Here is a 19,243-nt window from a genome sequence, read left to right on the forward strand (position 1 = left end):
ATGTGAGGGGCAAGGTAGAATTGGTGAGACAGACAGTTTGCTCTCAGCCTGAATCTCACCCAAGAATCTGAGAAGACACGAGAGAATCTGACAGTCTCCATCATATTCATATGGGAGTTTTCCCTTGGGTAAGATCCAGGACCCTCTCTTGGTTGAGCTGAGTTATCTCATTCCCAATGGGAGAGTTCCTTCACCCCATGTTGTCTAGTATATATTCTCCTCCTGATTTCTGTTTTGCTATGGTTTGAATTAATATACTACTGTGCTGTTTCTATGTGTATTCATCGTAGAACTGGTATTAAGTAGGAAAAGAATCAAGCCTTGGCTATAAGACTTGGGGCCTCTTTCCTCCTCCAAATAACAAAGCAATCAAAAGTTAGATGGAACCCAATTATATCCCCTGGATGAACAATATTTGAAGGAACAGATAAATATACTTCTAGTTTAGTATTCCCTCTCTCTGAGGAGAGCAGGGTGACCCCCCCCCTCTTTTCATCCCTACATCTGTAACCCTAATGTATAGCACAGTGCCCCACACATAGTAGGTATATAGTATACATTCACGGAATTTACTGAATTGAACCTAGCCAAATTATCTGGCCAAACTTTGAAAGAAAGAAAGAAAACTTCTTAACCAATAGGAATAGAGAACCATATGTTCAATTCAGTTAAATAAATATTTATTAAAAATCTACTTATTGGTGGCCAGGTGGCTCAGTGAGTAAGAGCACCGGTTCCAGTGTTGGTATGACCTGGGGATCAAATCTGGGCTCAGATACTCAGCACCACACCCAAAAATAACTGGCCATATAACCTTGAGCAAGTTACTTAACCCCGACTGCTTAAAAAAAAAATCAACACTGGGCGGCCAGGTGGCTCAGCGAGTAAGAGCACTGGCTCCAGTGTCGGGATGACCTGGGGGATCAAATCTGGGTTCAGATACTTAGCACCACACCCAGAAATAACTGGCCATGTAACCTTGAGCAAGTTACTTAACCCCAATTGCTTTAAAAAAAAAAAAAGAATTTACTTATTATCAATAAGACAGTATAATAGGTGCTACTGATATACAAATAAGAATTACATTCTATTTGGGGGAATTGGAGACCCCATTTAATTTTTCAATATTTCAAAAGACTTACCGTGTTTCCCCGATAATAAGACCTATCCCGAAAATAAGCCCTCCCCTTACTGTGTAAGATTCCTCTAAAATAAGCCCTCCCCCGAAAATAAGCCCTATTGAGATTGCTACTGTCGTGGAGGTAATCCCCTGCGCTACACGCTACATCATGGTACCCTCTGTATGCACCGTTCCCCCCCACCCCGGGTGAAACACACGCTACGCTCCGAGCTGCATCAAATCAGAGCTGCAGCAGTGAGCGCGTCATCCTGTTCTTTATTGAATTCATTATTGAATAAAGGTACATTTTTTTGTTCACATTTACCTGTTTATTAAAATTGCTGTCAATGTTCATTAAAATAAGTCCTCCCCTGAAAATAAGCCCTCTGGTGTTTTTCTGTCCAAAAAAATTAATAAGACAGTGTCTTATTATCGGGGAAACACAGTATGATCTCATTGATATGTTTATTCTGTCTACTAGTCCTAATCATAAACCACTTGTGCCTATTACCCCTGAGTTATTTGTGTTTATTTATTCTGCCAATATTTATTCTTCTTTATTTTATCCCACACAGATCTTCCAAGATTTTTTTAATACTCTGAGGGAATCAGTACAGCATTCAGGTTGTTAATCTGTCATCTCTCATTTATGACTAGTCCGAATACTTTTAAGATAATAATTTCCCAAATGATATACCTCATATCATTTCTTACACTCATCTAAGGGACTGACAGGAACAGGGGGACAGTGAAGGTCCTTCTGCCTCTCCCCTCAAACCTACAAATGTTAACCAGAGTTACAGCAGAACTCAATGGACTGGCCATAAAATTGTAGGCCATATTACAAGTATTTTTAATCCTTATAGTTTTTCCTTTATTGATCATTAGGTAGATTTCTTTAATAATCATAAATCTAATTAAGGGTACCCCATAATATTCTGTGGTTTGAGTCAACTGATAGAATATTATCTGTAAGAAAAAACATCTGAAGAACCTCACCACTACAGAGCATCCCTCTTCCATTTCAAACTTAAAACATCCTCCATGACAATAGTGAATACCCTTGGCGAAAATGTATCTTATTTTATACTTTGTTTTAATAATTAATTAACTGATTCATATCTAATATGTGCTAGTAATTGAACTTACAAAGGCAAAATAGTCTCTGCTCTCAAAGATCTCACTTTCTAGAGGGAAAGACAACTTATATACATATGTATATTCGCATATATATACATGTATAAACACTGTAAATATAAATAATATAAAATAAATACAAGTTAGGTTAGGGAGGAAGGGCACTCACAGTTGGGGGAGCTGGAAAAGGTCTCACATAAAACTGAACTGAAACAAATAAAGAAAGAGATTCTATACAGTAAAGGTGAGGCAGGAGAGCATTCTAAGAATGGGGGGACACCCATGCAAAGGCAAAGAGATGAGAGATGTACAAGGAATGGCAAGAAGTCCAGGTTAACAAGCTTGTATGGTACAGGAAGGGAAGCAATGTACAAGGATTGGAAAGATATGCTGGGGCTAGGTTGTTAAAGGATTTGAAAATAAAAAAGAGAAGAGTTTTTATTTTATCCTAGAAGCACTAGGGATCTATTAGGATTTAATGAAAAGGAGAGTGAATGGCAGTCAGACTTGTACTTGAGGATAACTGGTTTAATAGCTATATGTCTGATGGACTAAAGTGTGGAAGAACTTGAAGGGAGTGTAATGATAACATATTTTTGCTTAATGGGAAGATCTTTTCCACCCAATAACAGGCCCATGTGACCTGCTTAAGTGACATGGAAGCCTAAGTCACATGAGTTTGAGTCACATGGGTCTGTGGTAGGAGGAGCTGCTGAAGAGGGTAGAACAGGAAGGGGTGGATCAGGAAGAGGTGGAGCTGGAGCAGAGTCCAGGGGAAGTTGGTCAGAGTGGTTAGAGCTGAGGAAGAGAGAGGAAGCAGGCAGCAAGCTGTGAGTGTTCATGTGTGGGAAGGTCCTAGCAGAACATCCACTTTGAATATTGCCAATAGGCAGTTAATAATACAGAACTTTAATAATTACTTCTTCTAAGATCTTAATACATGCATGGTAAACTCCTTGTTGAAGGCTAGTCACTAGAGTTATGCTTTTCACTCTCAAGTAAAAATACATCTAAAAAAGTAATCATAGCACAATATTACATTCTCTGCACCTTTCCATGCAGAAAGTACAAAGATTTGACCTACTGTAAAGAATCATTTGCAAGAGCTTGCTTGTTTCCCTCTTCATATTTTGATCAAGGAAAATAACTTCAATACATGTGTAGAACATTCTCAAAAAATAAGAAAGTAGACATATGACTGTTGATATTCTCTCAATCTCATTAGAGGGCTTTCAATATCTTCCATGATTCTTCCCCATTCTTATGTTATTAGTTTCTTATTGATGTTTCTTATGAAGCTATCCCTTGAAGCTTTCAACATTATCACCTCCAACATGAATGTATGGAACATGAAAAATGAGAGGCATGTAAGCTCTTGGAATACAAGTAAAAAAGCAAGTTAATATCTGCCTTCAAGAAGCTTACATTCTCCTCATGACAGGAGGTCTCAATTTTCTCAATAAAATAGGAGGTGAGGTCATCTGCTCAGAGGTGGAAGGGGTTATCAAGATGACTTGAGAAGAGAAAAAGTTTGGAATAGTCAACACATAAGAGCTAGAAGATCCCCAGAGTTAGAGACTCAAAATCTCTAGTAGCAGCCCATTTATATATATTTTCCTCTTAAATTCCATTTCCTTTTACCTGTTCTTCTGGATTTATGAAACTGACAAGCACTGCTGCCATTAAGAATCGAAAGACCAAAGACCAAATTTACCTTTTCTTCTCTAAACCAATAAAGTAATTCCTTTAACCTTTGTTTGGAGAACCTATTTTCCATCTCTGTATCTTTTTAGTCTTTTCTTAAGTCTACAAATTTGTTCACATTATCTTCAAACCATTTAGACCAAAACTAAACAAAATTCTCTAAAAAGAGGTCTAAAGAGGAAAGGCTACTTTCCCAGTTCTTGTAACACACAAGATCATTTTTGTTTTTTCATTTAATTTCATGATTTCAAGTACCATTTTGATTTTTCCCCATGCATAAAATATCAATCTTTCCAATGCTATTCAGCTTCTCTGGCCAATTACTACTACTATCTTCAATACTTTGTCTAGCTAGTTCTTCCCTATAATGTTGGTTATCTTTTCTTTTTTGCTGTATTAATTTGCATTTTGCCCTAATGAATTTCATTCTATTTTAAGTATCGCCTTTTTTTCCTATCAAATGACCTAGATTAGGATCATTTTTAATTTCACAGAATAATTCCAGAGTATTAATAAGTATGCCTAATTTAGTATCATTTATAATTGTGACAGGAATAGACTTGATTCCCTTTCTAGCACATCAAAAAAGTTAATGAATAGAATATGTATCATGATCAATTCCTGTCAGACACAATGAAATATGACACCTAAGCTTTATACTGATTAATTGGTAATTATTTCTTAAGAAAATCCTTTAAAACCATTAATCATTCACCTGACTATAATACAATCAGAACCATGCTTTCCTAGCTTCATAGAATTAAATTAAATTAGTATACCATGTCTGCCTCTTCAGAGCTGTTAATTGATACGAATTTTATATTCTTTAAAGTGACTGTGTGATAACATTTACCTTTGAGGCATTGTTAAGTTGATCTATGATTTCCAAGACAATATCCACGATAAAATCTTACTTACCTGTAGGTTTTGGGTATAATCTTTTACTATTGATTTAATACATGGATCTTCTTCCAAATGATTAAAAATGTCCAATTTCTCAAATATATATTGAAAAGATGCACCAAAGCGTCTTATATTTATCTTTGTCAAGTTCCTAAAATCAGATCCACTTTTCACAATCCATTTGTCATTAACTTTCTTAATTCCGTATTCATGGTCATGGCCCCCTAGAATAAGATCTATTCCTTGAGCTTTTGGGGCAAGTCGTGTATCATTTATCCATTTCATGTGTGTAATTGCAATGATAAGATCTGCTCCCTCTTCTTTAAGTTCTACAGATACTTGATTAGCAACTTCAACATAATTATTATAGTTTAGATTTGATTTGCTAACTGTGGCTAATGTATCTAGCCAGTCTTCTTCTACTAGTCCCATTAAGCCAATTGTTATATTGTTCCAATTAATTATTTTTTTAACTATGCCATGTCCAAGAGGTTCTGAAGTAAATCTGTCATATACATTGCTGAGAAACCATGGGAAATTCATTTGCCTTTTATATTCTTCCAAAATATCCACACCAAAATCAAATTCATGGTTTCCTAATAAAACATCAACAACAAAAAAAATTTAGTAACCACCTTGATAAAATAGGAGTATTCTACTTTCATTCTGTTAAGAAATTGTAGGTCTACAAATAATAAATTAACTAATAAAACTGAATCATGAATTTTAACACATAACATAAACTTTTTATGTTAAAGTAAACTTACAGATCATAAAACTTCAGAAATGTACCGAGGAAGCCACAAAGTTTTCAGGTGAAAAAGGATGAAAAAGCTATATGATTCAAAATGAGGAAGGATTTAAAAATACCATTTTTAAGGGCAACATTGGCTGAATAATGCTCCCTTAATAAAGTGACCATTTAAGTTGTATCAAGTCAATATCAGTATCCTTAACAACAGAAAACTTCCCAATTTTTTTCTTACTTAAAAAGCAATGAAATATTTTCTGTCACAGTATGGGAGAGGCTGAAAAAGATCCCAATGCTGCTATACTGTATTGATTAAATCTTTTAATATGTGTACAGCAAATATTTATGATGCCTGTGGAATTATATTCAAAACAAATGCTTATAGTTTATTATTTAGAGGAGTCCTGTAGTAAATCCTTTTGCAAACAATAGATATAGATAATGGCTATAAATATATGACAATAATCAACTGCTCCTCACTTGTCTGGTTTATAAATTCAGATTGGCCCACATGCTATATTGGTTCCCTTGTAATGTTAAAAAAAAAAAAAACAACAGAGGGGCGGCCAGGTAGCACAGCAAGTAAGAGCACCAGCCCCAGTGTTGAGAAGACCTGGAGATCGAATCCCGGGCTCAGACACTTAGCACCCACCCAGAAACACCTGGCTGTGTAACCTTGAGCAAGTTACTTAACCCCAATTGCTTAGGGGCGGCCAGGTGGCTCAGCGAGTAAGAGTACTGGCTCCAGTGTTGGGACGACCTGGAGATCGAATCCCGGGCTCAGACACTCAGCACCACACCCAGAAATAACTGGCCATGTAACCTTGAGCAAGTTACTTAACCCCGCTTGCTTAAAAATAAAAAAAAGACTTTGGGTCAATCTTCAATCAAGAAGTTCTAGAAAAGAAATAATAAGAATTGTACAGGATGATAAAATGTGAATTAGTTGGAGGAAGTACCAATATCAATGAGTAATATTGAAATAATTCATCAATAAACATTTATTACAAGCCTACTATGTGCCAGACACTGTACTAAGCTGTAGAGATACAAAAAGCAGCAAAAAAAAACAAAAACCAGTCCCTGTTCTAAAGGATAACAAGGGAGAGCACAGGCAAACAAATACATGCAAAGTAAGTTATCTACAGAATAAATAGGAAATAACTAATAGAAAGCAGGTACTAGAACTAAGAAGGGTTAGAGAAGATTTCCTGTAGAAAGCATGATTTTAGTTTGTACTTAAAGGAAGCTAGAGAAATCAGTAGTTGGAACTAAGGAAGGAGAGCATCCCAGGCATGTGGGACAGTTAGAGAAAGTGCCTGAAATCAAGAGATGGGAGTGTCTTGCTCATGAATAGCCAAAAACCAGTGTCACTGGATGGAAGAGTACATCTTGGGGAATAAGGTATATGAAGATGGAAAGGGCTTTGAATGCTAAACAGCATTTTTTTAAAAATTTGATCCTGGAGGTATAGGGAAGTTTACTGAGTAGGAGGGTTAGATGCTTAAACCTTTACTTTAAAAAAATCAGAGGTTGAATAGAGGATATACTGGAGTAGGGAGAGACTTGAGGCAGGCAGACCCACCAGTGCTCTACTGTATAAGTCCAGGCATGAGGTGATGAGGACCTGCACTACACTGTTAAGAGTAGAGGAAGGAGTGTATTTGAGGTACGTTGCAAAAATGAAAGGCATTGAGTGTATCTATGTAACATAGTTATGAATAGCATATACATACATGTGTGTGAGTATACACACACACTAAGTAGAAAAGATAAAACCAACTAATAAGAAAAATATCAGGGGCGGCCAGGTAGCACAGCGAGTAAGAGCACTGGCCCCAGTGTTGGGATGACCTGGGATCGAATTCAGGCTCCAACACTTAGCACCCACCCAGAAACACCTGGCCATGTAACCTTGAGCAAGTTACTTAACCCCAATTGCTTAAAAAAAAAGAAAAATATCAAGTGAAAAATAGTCATTTATTTTTAAACTAGTTTATAGAAAATAACACTGCTTGTGTTTCTGTATCACTTCACAATTTACAAAGTACTTCCAGTGCAATACCTATGTGGAGAATGTGGTTTAAACATTATTTATTATTCCTCATTTTAAAGATGAGAAAATGGAGGTTCAGAGAGACAAAATTGTTTGTCCAAGGCATAAACAGTAAAACTGGAACTCAAACCAAATCCAGGTATAGTACTCTTTTCTCTATATCATTTTGCCTCTCAAATGACATAAACACAAATCTGTAAACACTGGGAAGAAAAAAGGAGAATAATATTATTAATCATATTTGCCTGTGGCCTTTAGGGATGCCACATTACTAAAGTTGAAGAGTTTTAACACAGAGTCCCCTGAAACATACCTGGCTTCTAAGGTTACTTCTTCCAGAGACTCCCCTATGTTGACTTTTATGATGACAAGGCAGTAATTGAGGAAATCCTCACATTTTCCTATAGTATCTAAATCAGTATCTAAATAATCTAATCATGCACATAAACATGTCATAGCAATGCAGCTCTTGGAGGGTACATTTAAAATAAAACTGCCTTAGGGAAGAACCTAGCATTTGAGGATACAATGCCATTTGGCCTAACATAACTTAAAAAACCTCTATCATTCCAGCCCATTTTGTATTCCATGACTTATGAGAGCTCACAAGAATCTAGAATCTCCAATAGTAGTGGAAGCCATATAGTTCCTCCTTTAGGTAGAAAGCCCACATTTGCCATAAATGACCATAACCAAATCCTAGAGTTGGGAGGTACCTGAAAGGTCATCTATTCCAGTGGTGTCAAATCTAAATAGAAAAGGATCCCTGTGGGTCACATAATGACTTAGAAAAAACACAAACATTATCTATGTTGAATTATATTTTTATTTATTTTGTTAAACATTCCCCAATTATGGTTTAATCTAATCTGGTTCAGGTGTAGTTAGGAGATTTGCAGGTCATTTATAGCTGATGGGCCACAAGTCTGACACCTCTGATTTGGTCCAACCTGAACATTATCTTCTTTATGCAAACGTCTCAAAGTAATTATCCACACTTTATTTAATGACTGCTAGTGAGGAGGAAATCCACTACCACCTATGAAAACTGATTCTAATTCTGGATACTTCTGTGATTAAAAAAATAAAAAAAGTTTTATCAGTATAATTTGCTTTTTCATTCCATTCTTTTTTAAATATCCCTCACCAGCTAGGAAGGCTTTTCTTATAACAAAGATGACATGAAAAAAATTTCAGCAACTAACACTCTGAACATGTCTGACAACATACCCAACATTCTATACACATTATTCCTCACCTTTCTAATGAAAGAGTTATCATTACACAATGTTGCATTTCATCATTCCATCTGTTTACAGTTTAATCATTGTATATAGGTTTCCTTGTTCTTATTTTGCTCCTCATCAGTTCATGTAAGTGTTCCTATGTTTGTATGAAGTCCTCATATTCATCATTAATTATATTATAATTACATTCTTGTACCACAATTTTGTGCCATTCTTCAATGAATGGGCACCCACTTTTTTCCCAGTTCTGCCATAAAAAATACTTCTATTAATATTTTGATATATTCACATCCTTTTTTAAAAAAATAAAAATTTGTTTTAGTCAGACAAGATCCACTTCTCAGCCTCTCATGCCAAACCTCTCCCTCACACTCCCCTAAATCAAAACCTATGAAAAACATGTATAGTCAATCAAAACAAATTTCTATGACCAAAAAAATATTGTCCCATTCTTCATCCTGAGTCCTTCACCTCTCTATCAGAGGTGGGTAACATGTTTCATTATCAGTCTACTGGAAACTAGTTTGTCATTATGCTGATATGAGTTCAGTACAATAGTATTCCATAAAATTTATATACTATAACTTGTTTATCCATATGTAAACATATATGGATATAATGTATATGTGTATATCCTTAAGTGTTTCTTTTGCTTGCATTTTTCTTTCTTTTAACCAGTTCAGGTTGGAGTGAGATTCAAGTGTCAGCTGTTCCCCATGCACCTTGTTTGTTTAGACATCTACTTGTGCATCCTGATGTAATGGGAATGCAAATTTGGAAGATCTTTCCTGCCCCTAGGCTAAAATGCACCTGAAGCCTGGGGAGGGAGGCTTGTTTTTCAGTAGATACTTCTTGTTGGCCAGTGGGTCAAGAAGGTTGTTACATTCTCTGTGCCAGGAGAAGGCTATATAAGCCCTGATGTGTAGCTTTGTTTTGGGACTCACTTTGAGAAGTGTTCTGTGATTTGATCTGAATTCTGGGAAGCCGTTGTTGAGAGTCCCCCGGCTTTGAAAAACCCAGATGTGGAAACCCAGATGTTGACTGGGTATGGATGTAATGGTTGGACAGTTTGGAAATCTGTCTACTTGATCTGTTTCTGTCTTGATAATTCTGCCTGTATGCTTTGAAATTTGGGGTGCTGACCTTTTTCCCCTGAACAAGGTAAACGATATATGTCTGACTGATTAAAGTAGGCTTGTTAACCCATTTTGAGTTGCTTTCCTTTATCAAAGCAGATCCAAGAACCTGTGGTGGGGGCAAACCCTGAGGACGCTTGGGGTGCTTGCTGCTACACCTGATTATGTGAGATATTTTTCTCTAACTTTCTTTCCTTCCTCCTCCCCCTAATGTATTCCCCTTCCCTTCTTTTCTCAACATCAAGACATAACAGAACCACTGCTAGGCCTCCTATAACTGGACTGCCTCTATGAACCCTACTGATAATATGTATTATCTATTCATATTTGACAAGTATTATCTATCCCTATTTGAATGTAATAAGTCCATCCTTTTTAAAGTATAACCATTATTATAAACGATCATTGTTCATTCATGTTTATCTTTTTATGTTTCTCTTCATTCCTATGTTTGAACATCAAAGTTTCTCTGAAGCTTTGGTCTTTTCATCAAGAATTCCTGAAAATTCTTTATTTCATTAAAGATCCATTTTTTCCCTCTGTAGAATTTTACTAATTTTTTATGGTTCAGTTATTCTCTATTTTAAGCCTATGTCCTTTGCTTTCTGGAATATAATATTCCAAGTTCTCTCCTCCATAAAAGGGGTGGCTGCTAAATCATGTGATTGTGGATCCTCAATACTTAAGTTTTTTCTTCCTTCCTCCTCACAGTATTTTATTTTCTTTGACTTGGAGGCTCTGGATTTTGGTTATGATATTCCTGGGAGTTTTCATTTGTTTTTTCCAGGAGGTGATCAGTGGATTCTTTCTATTTACATTTTACCTTCTGGTTCTAAGAGATCTGGGCAGTTTTCTCTTAAAATTTCTTGAAATGTGACATATAGGTTCTTCTTTCAGTCATGGTGTTCAGATAGTCTAATGGCTCATTTTTTTTCCCCTCTTCATCATCTTTTCCAGGTCAGTTGTTGTTACTATGAAGTAATTTACATTTTCTTCTATTTATATTTTCAGCTTTTTCACTTTGTTTTAATATTTCTTGCTGCCTTGTGGATTCATTAGCTTCTTTTCTATCCATTTTAATTTAAACTAATTTGTTTTATGGGACAGGATTTTTTTCTTTAATGTTTTGTGCCAAGCTATTAATTCCTCCAATTCCTTCTTCCATAGCTCTCATTTATTTCAGTTCTTTCATTCTTTTTATGAAAACATTTTAAAATTCTTTTCAAAAATATTTTCTTTATCTCTTCCAGAAATTCTAGTTGAGCCTTGCCAAATTGTGTTATTCTCTGAAGCTTTTCTTATAGTTGTTTCAGTCATTCTTCTTCTCCACCCTTTCAGTCAACTTTCTGAAAGCTCTATGGGTTCCAAATAGCAAAACTGTAGACTCCCCTTTAGTCTGGGATTCCTGCCTTAGTTATTCTTCTGCAGGCTGGAATAGATGTATGACACTGTTCAGTGCCTGGAATCTGAGCCATATCACTGCTACTGATGGCTTCTGAACTTCATCCTTTTTCCATACATAGCCAGGAATGTCACTCCTCTGTGCAGGTCTTTTTCCTACTCTGCCCTGGATCTGCTACCTAGAATGGAGTAATGGGAGACAAAGTTGCCAGTTTGCACTTCTCCCTATTTGCAGTGCCTTGGTATAGGTCCAGTGAAAACCTGATGTGGGTCTAGGATCTCTTCTTCCTCTAGTACACAGCCTCTCCCTGGACATTTTAGTACTCTACTTAGTGTACTCCTAACTCGGGGTAGGGAACCTGTGGTCTCAAGGCTACATGCGGTATTCTGAGTCATTGGGTGTGGCTTTTTGACTGAGTCCAAGTTTTACAGAACAAATACTTTCATTAAGGGCATTTGTTCTGTGAAGTTTTGATTCAGTCAAAGGGTCGCACTTGAAGATCTAGAGAACCATGAATGGCCTCAGGGCCACTGGTTCCCCACCCCTGTGCTCGATCCCATCCCTAGTGTCCTGCAAACTGAGCTGGACAAATGACTCACCATGACTTTTTCTATTTTTGCCCATCAGGATTCAGGGTGGTCCATTTTCTTGAGTCATTTGAAGGAGTATTTGGAGGATCCCTCAGCATACTGCTTCCTACCACTCCATTACATTGGCTCCACCTTCTCAGTCATATTTCTGTATTTGAACTATTTAGGGTATATGCCTACTAGAGGGATGACAAGTAAAATGGCATGATCATTTTAGTTACTTTTTGTATAATTCTTATTTTTTTCTAAAATAGTTAGAATAATTTGCAATGTATTGATATTACTGTATTTTCACAGTCCCCCTAACATTGACATTTTCATATTTTGTAATTTTTAGCTTTTTATAGGAATAGCTCTGAGTTTTAGAAAGTTATTTCCATACTTCATAACTGAATCTACTTCTCTGCAACTTCTACCCATTGCTCATAGTTCTATTCTCTGAGAATAAATGAGTAAGTTTAATCTTACATGGTTTAGGGGTGCTGGGATCCTAAGAATGCCAAGTCAGAGTTCCCTAGAAGGAATTCAAACACTCAAGCTTTCTTTCAGTCAAGTGGCAAATAGTTTATTGTAATGCCAACAGTAACAGCAAAGCTTGCAACTTAATGGGGATGAATCTAAAGCTAATATAGAAAAGGAGCAGGGAAATGAATGTTAAGGATGATAATTAGATAACAAAAGGCATCCAGATGTCTTTGGGAGCAGGCATCAGTGACCTATGGATGGGAGTCAGGGAGTCAGCAGAGACAACTTCACTGAGGGAGAAAAGACAGGTTTTTTGTATAGTTGCCAGAGGCATGGAATTTGGGGATCTTGCACCAAGAGAATCCTTGGGTCAGCATCCATATCTTCTCTGATAAGGGCATTTCAAGTCAACTCTGTGCCTATAACAAGGAGAGAATTTTCTCACACAGTATAGGGGGAGAGGGGTGCTGGGTTACTGACATGGTCTTAAGGCTTTTTGGGGTCCAGGTCCCAATTTTTCCAAACCCTCTTAGTATGTCATCCTATCTTCCCTATACTGATATTCTCTAGTTTGTTAAACCATGTTTTTTTCTTTTTTTTTCTTAATAGAACCACATCATTTGTAAATGTACAGGTATAAATAAGTGACTAATTATGTATGGAGAGCCAGAAAAGAGTATCAGGTAATTTGGAGCCATGTTGAAAAACCATTTGGCTTCCTTTCATGTCTAGGAAGATACATATTTAATTCTAACCCCATATCCTCCTAATGTTTAGGCTAAATTAATAATCTTTGGAAGTCCATGAATATTTTCCACTAATTTACTAAGTATTCCCCTCGTGACCTAAAACTGTTAATGAAGCTTTCCAAAATCATAGCATAGGTTCTGGAAAATCTGGCTATCATCTGTTCTTATAACATTCCTAAAAGGAGGAATAAAGGGCAAGAATATCATTATTATGCAAAGAATAAAGGCAAATTAACAAAATGTCTTCCTATTCATATCATGAAAAAGATAAAATTATCAGATGAAACTTTAGAATCATAGAATCTTTAAGATGGGAAAGAACTCAGAAATAAACTTTCATTTTAGAAATAAGGAAACTAAGGAACAGAAAACTTAAATGTCTTGCTTAAGGTCATACAACTTTCAAATTTCATTTTTAGTAATTAATAACAAAATCAGTTATTAAAAACTATTAAAATGAACAAATACATATTAATCTAAAGTAAAATATTAAAATGAACAAATACATATTAACCTAAAGTAAAATAGTAAAATGAACAAATACATATTTACCAAAGTAAATAAATATTTACCTAAAGTAAAATAATTAACTTGTACTATATTCATTTGAAATTTGTATTGATTCATACTTGGGACTAGAAAGAACTATAGGGAATAACTGAAAGTAGAATTAAAACAAACAAATCAGAGGCAGGCTAGGAGCCCAACCCAGTGGCTGCGCAGAGGCAGGCTGGGACGCTAGGGTGGTGCAGAGGTAGGCAGGGACAAGGCCTGATCAACATGGTGGCAAGTTGTCCCACCAACCACAAGGGCCATAACCAGGCTTAACAAGGGACTGGGACAGGACAGAGCAAGGTAAGAATCAAATGCAGGGCCCGTGGCAGGGACAGCAAATACTCATGGGACTACCAATCCATAGCCCAGAAATTTAAAAAGCCCTTACCAGGGACCAGGATGGCAGAGTAAACCCCGGCTGCTCTACCTCCCCTTCCACCCCACAAAAAAAAACAAAAACAAAAACATAGTAATCATTGCCCCAGGGCAAAACCATTAACAGTAAAGGCTTGGGAAACCTAAAGGAAGGGCATGGCTAGGGCCCTGCCTCAAAAGGGGTAGAAAGAAGACTGTAAAGACAAAGACTCTGGAGTCCTACTATCATCAGAGGGAAGAACCAAATTCAGAGGGAGACAATGTTGACTCTACACCCACAGCTGAAGCATCAACAGGGAACTGGTCTCAAGCACAGAAAGCTTTCCTAGATGAGCTCAAAAAGAACTCTGAAAACCATATAAGAGAGATAGAAGACAAAATGAATAATTCTTTTAAAATCAAAATTGCAAAATTAGAAAAACATTACAATGAAGAAAACAGCTCCTTAAAAAGAAAAATATGTTATATGGAAAAGGAGCTCCAAAAACTAACCAAGGAAAATAATTTGCTAAAAACTAGAATCAACCAAATTGAAGCAAATAACTCTGAGGAACCAAGAATTAGTCAAAGAAAACATCAAGAATGAAAAATTAGAAAAAGAGGTAAAAATATCTCAATGGAAAAATAACTGACCTGGAAAACAGATCCAGGAGAAATAATCTAAGAATCATAGGGCTACCAGAAAATGATGATGAAAAAATGAGCCTGGACAACATCCTCCAAGAGCTCATCAAGGAAAACTGCCCTGAGATACTAGAACCTGAGGGTAAAATAGAAATTGAGAGAATCCACTGGACACCTCCTGAAAGAGATTTCAAGTCTGAAAAGTCCTTGAAATGTTGTGGACAAACTCCAGAACTACCAGGTAAAAGAGAAAATACTTCAAGTGGCCAGAAAGAAACAATTCAAATATTGAGGAACCACAGTGAGGATCACACAGGATTTGGAAGCCTTTACACTGAAAGATCGGAGGCAGTTGAATTCAATTTTCTGTAAGGCAAAAGAGCTTGGGTTACAACCAAGGATCACCTACCCAGCGAAACTGAACATATTCTTCCAGCCAAGGAGATGGTCATTCAACGATATAACAGATTTCCAGACCTTCCTGATGAAAAAGCCAGAGCTCAATGGAAAATTCAACCTCCAATTAGAAGATGCAACAGTGACATTGAAAGGCAAACAAGGAAAACACACGCACACGCACACACACACACACACACTCTGTTATTTAATAAGAGCAAACTATTTATAGACAAGTAGAGGGTATGAGTACAAATTACACAAAATGATGAATAAAAAAACCTTATTAAGGGCTACAAAAGAACTGCAATGGAAGTAGAGAAATGAATGAAGCTGAAAAGGGTAAATTATGCCACACAAAGAGGCATAAAAACGATATAGCAGAGGGAAAGAAGGGAGGGAGATGAGTATTATATGAGCTTCTCCCTCTTTGGTTCTGGTACAAGGAGGGAATAACACAACCAGTTAAGCATAGGACTCTATGGAGAAGAGACAAAACATATCATATGAGAGGGAAAGAGGGGAGGTAGAGGAGCTTCGAATAAGATTTGTTCCTGTCACTCTTGGTGCGAAGAAGAAATAACATACTACACTAAGTATAAACATATCTTACAGGCAGTAGGAGGAGGAAATGGCTACAAAAAGGGGGGGTGGTTAGAAGGGAGGGATGAAATAAGGGGAAAGGGGAGGAAAAAGGAGGGGAGCTGATAAGGGAATACTAAGGGAGGCAGTGGTCTAAAGGAAAACTATTAAGGAGGGGAAGGGAGAAGGGGAGAAAAAATATAAGCATAAACAGGGGAGGAAATAGGATGGAGGGAAAGAAACAGATAGTAATCATAACTGTGGACATGAATGGAATGAACTCTCCCATAAAACGGAGGTGGATAGCAGAATGGAATAAAAACCATAATCATACAATATGCTGTTTACAAGAAACACATCTGAAACAGAGGGATACCCAGAGGGTAAAGGTAAAAGGCTGGAGTAAAATACATCATGCCTCAGCTCAAGTAAAAATAAAAGCAGGAGTAGCAATCTTTATCTCAGATAAATCAAAAGCAAAAATTGATTTAATTAAAAGAGATAAGAAAGGAAACTACATCCTGCTAAAAGGCACCATTGAGAATAAAGCAATTATCATTACTTAACATATATGCACCAAGTGGTATAGTGTCCACCTTCCTAGAGCAGAAGGTAAGGGAATTAGAGGAAGAAATGGATAGCAAAACTATATTAATGGGGGACTTCAATCTCCCCCTCTCTGAACTTAATAAATCCAACCTCAAAATAAACAAGAAAGAAGTTAAGGAAGTGAATAGAATTTTAGAGAGAGTAGGTATGATAGATCTCTGGAGAAAACTGAATGGGGATAAAGAGGAATATACCTTCTTCTGAACAGTACATGGCACATACAAAAAATAAACATATACTAGGACATAAAAACCTCACAATACAGTGCAGAAAGGCAGAAATATTAAATGCATCCTTCTCGGATCACGAAGCAATAAAAATCATATGCAATAAACGGCCAAGGAAAGACAGACTAAAAACTAATTGGAAACTAAACAATTTAATCCTAAAGAATGAGTGGGTCAAACAAGGAACCATAGAAACAATCAGTAACTTCATTCAAGAGAATGACAATAATGACACAACATAGCAAAATTTGTGGGATGAAGCAAAGGCAGTTCTTAGGGGAAGTTTTATATACCTGAGTACATACATGAATAAATTAGAGAAAAGGGAAGTCAATGAATTGGGCATGAAATTGACAAAGCTAGAAGAAGAACAAATTGAAAATCCCCAATTTAATACTAAATTAGAAATACTGATAACCAAAGGAGAGATTAATAAAATTGAAATTAAGAAAACTATTGAATTAATAAATAAAATTAAGAGCTGGTTTTATGAAAAAAAAACAAAAAAAATTGATAGACACTTAGTCAATATGATAAAAAAAAAAAGAAGAAAAACAAATTATGAGTATCAAAAATGAAAAGGGTGAATCTACCACCAATGAAGAGAAAATTAAAACAATAATTAGGAATTATTTTGTCCAGTGGTATGCACATAAATTTGACAATCTTAGTGAAATGGATGAATATTTACAAGAATATAGGTCGCCCAAATTAACTGAAGAGGAAGTAAATTACTTAAATAACCCCATCTCAGAAATGAAATCAAACAAGACATCAGTGAACTCCCTAGGAAAATATCTCCAGGGCCAGACAGATTTACTGGTGAATTCTATCAAACATTTAAAGAACAATTGATTCCAATACTCTACAAAATATTCAGGAAAATTAGTGAAAAAGAGTCCTACCAAATTCTTTTCATGACACAAATATGGTACTGATACCTAAATCAGGAAGAGATAAAACAGAGAAAGAAAATTATAGACCAATCTTCCTCATCAATATAGATGCAAAAATTTTAAGTAAAATATTAGCAAAAAGACTACAGCAACTTATCACAAGAATAATACATTTTGATCAGGTAGGATTTATTCCAGAAATGCAAGGATGGTTTAATATTAGGAAAACCATCAGTATAATTTATCATATCAACAATAAAACTAGCAAAAACCATATGATTATCTCAATATATATAGAAAAGGCTTTTGATGGGGCAGCCAGGTAGCACAGCAAGTAAGAGCACCGGCCCCAGAGTCGGGATGACCTGGGATCAAATCTGGACTCAGACACTTATTACCCACCCAGAAACACCTAGCCATGTAAACTTGAGCAAGTTACTTAACCCCAATTGCTTAGGGGCAGCCAGGTGGCATAGTGAGTAAGAGCACAGGCTCCAGAGTTGGGATGACCTGGGATCGAGTCCGGGCTCTGATACTTAGCACCACACCCAGAAATAACTGGCCAGGTAACCTTGAGCAAGTTACTTAACCCCAATTGCTTAAAAAAAAAAAGAAAAAGAAAAGGTTTTTTGACAAAATACAACATCCATTCCTGTTAAAAACACGAGAAAGTATAGGAATAAATGGAGCCTTCCTTAAAATAATAGATAGCATCTATTTAAAGCCATCAGCAAGTATTATATGTAATAGGGATAAGCTAGAGGCATTTCCAGTAACATCAGGGTTGTGAAACAAGGATGTCCACTATAGCCCCTCTTATTCAATCTAGTACTAGAAATGTCAGCAGTAGCAATTAGAGAAGAAAAAGAAATCAAAGGAATCAAATTAGGCAGAGAAGAGACCAAGCTATCACTCTTTGCAGATGATATGATGATATACTTAGAGAATCCTAGAGAATCAAGCAAAAAACTACTTGAAACAATAAATTTGGCAAAGTTGCAGGACATAAAATAAACTCACATAAATCCTTGGCATTCCTGTATATTTCTAATGAAATTCGACAGCAAGAAATAGTAATAGAAATCCCATTTAAAGTTGCTGTAGACATTATAAAATATTTGGGGATCTACCTGCCAAAACAAACCCAGGACCTACTATACAACTACAAAACACATTTCACACAAATAAAGTCAGATCTAACTAATTGGAAAAACATCAATTGCTTGTGGCTGCGTTGAGCTAATATAACAAAAATGATAATTTTACCTAAATTAAATTATATTTTTAGTGCCATACCAATGAATTTACCAAAAAACTTCTTTATAGAGCTAGAAAAAATAGTAACAAAATTTATTTTGAAGAACAAAAGGTCCAGAATTTCAAGGGAATTAAGGAAAAGAAATGCTAGGGATGGTGGACCATCTATACTAGATTTTAATCTATACTATAAAGCAGTAGTCCTCAAAACTACTTAGTACTGGTTGAGGAATAGAGTAGTAGATCAATAGAATAGACTGGGTACAGGAGACTCAGCAGTCAATGACTACAGTAATCTAATGTTTGATAAACCCAAAGACCCCAGCTTTTGGGATAAGAACTCACTATTTGACAAAAACTGCTGGGAAAACTGGAATATAGTATGGCAGAAACTGGGCATACACCATTATCTAATACCATATACTAAAATCAAGTCTAAATGGGTATATTATCTAGGTATAA

General features: G+C 36.1%; 1 protein-coding gene across 1 annotated transcript in view; it reads right to left on the reverse strand.

The window, feature by feature from the left end:
• The window catches only part of LOC138167581 (mannosylglucosyl-3-phosphoglycerate phosphatase-like), a 107,477-nt gene that overhangs the window by 35,842 nt on the left and 52,392 nt on the right, over nucleotides 1-19,243 (reverse strand). The window contains exon 5 of the mRNA XM_069096540.1: nucleotides 4,880-5,460. Within this exon, the coding sequence (XP_068952641.1) occupies nucleotides 4,880-5,460 (581 nt within the window). The remainder of the gene's footprint in view (nucleotides 1-4,879; nucleotides 5,461-19,243) is intronic.

This window comes from Petaurus breviceps, unplaced genomic scaffold, assembly GCF_028583685.1.
Source record: "Petaurus breviceps papuanus isolate PSGF00001 unplaced genomic scaffold, PetGlider_PUasm1.0 229, whole genome shotgun sequence".
Classification (NCBI taxonomy): Eukaryota; Metazoa; Chordata; class Mammalia; order Diprotodontia; family Petauridae; genus Petaurus; species Petaurus breviceps.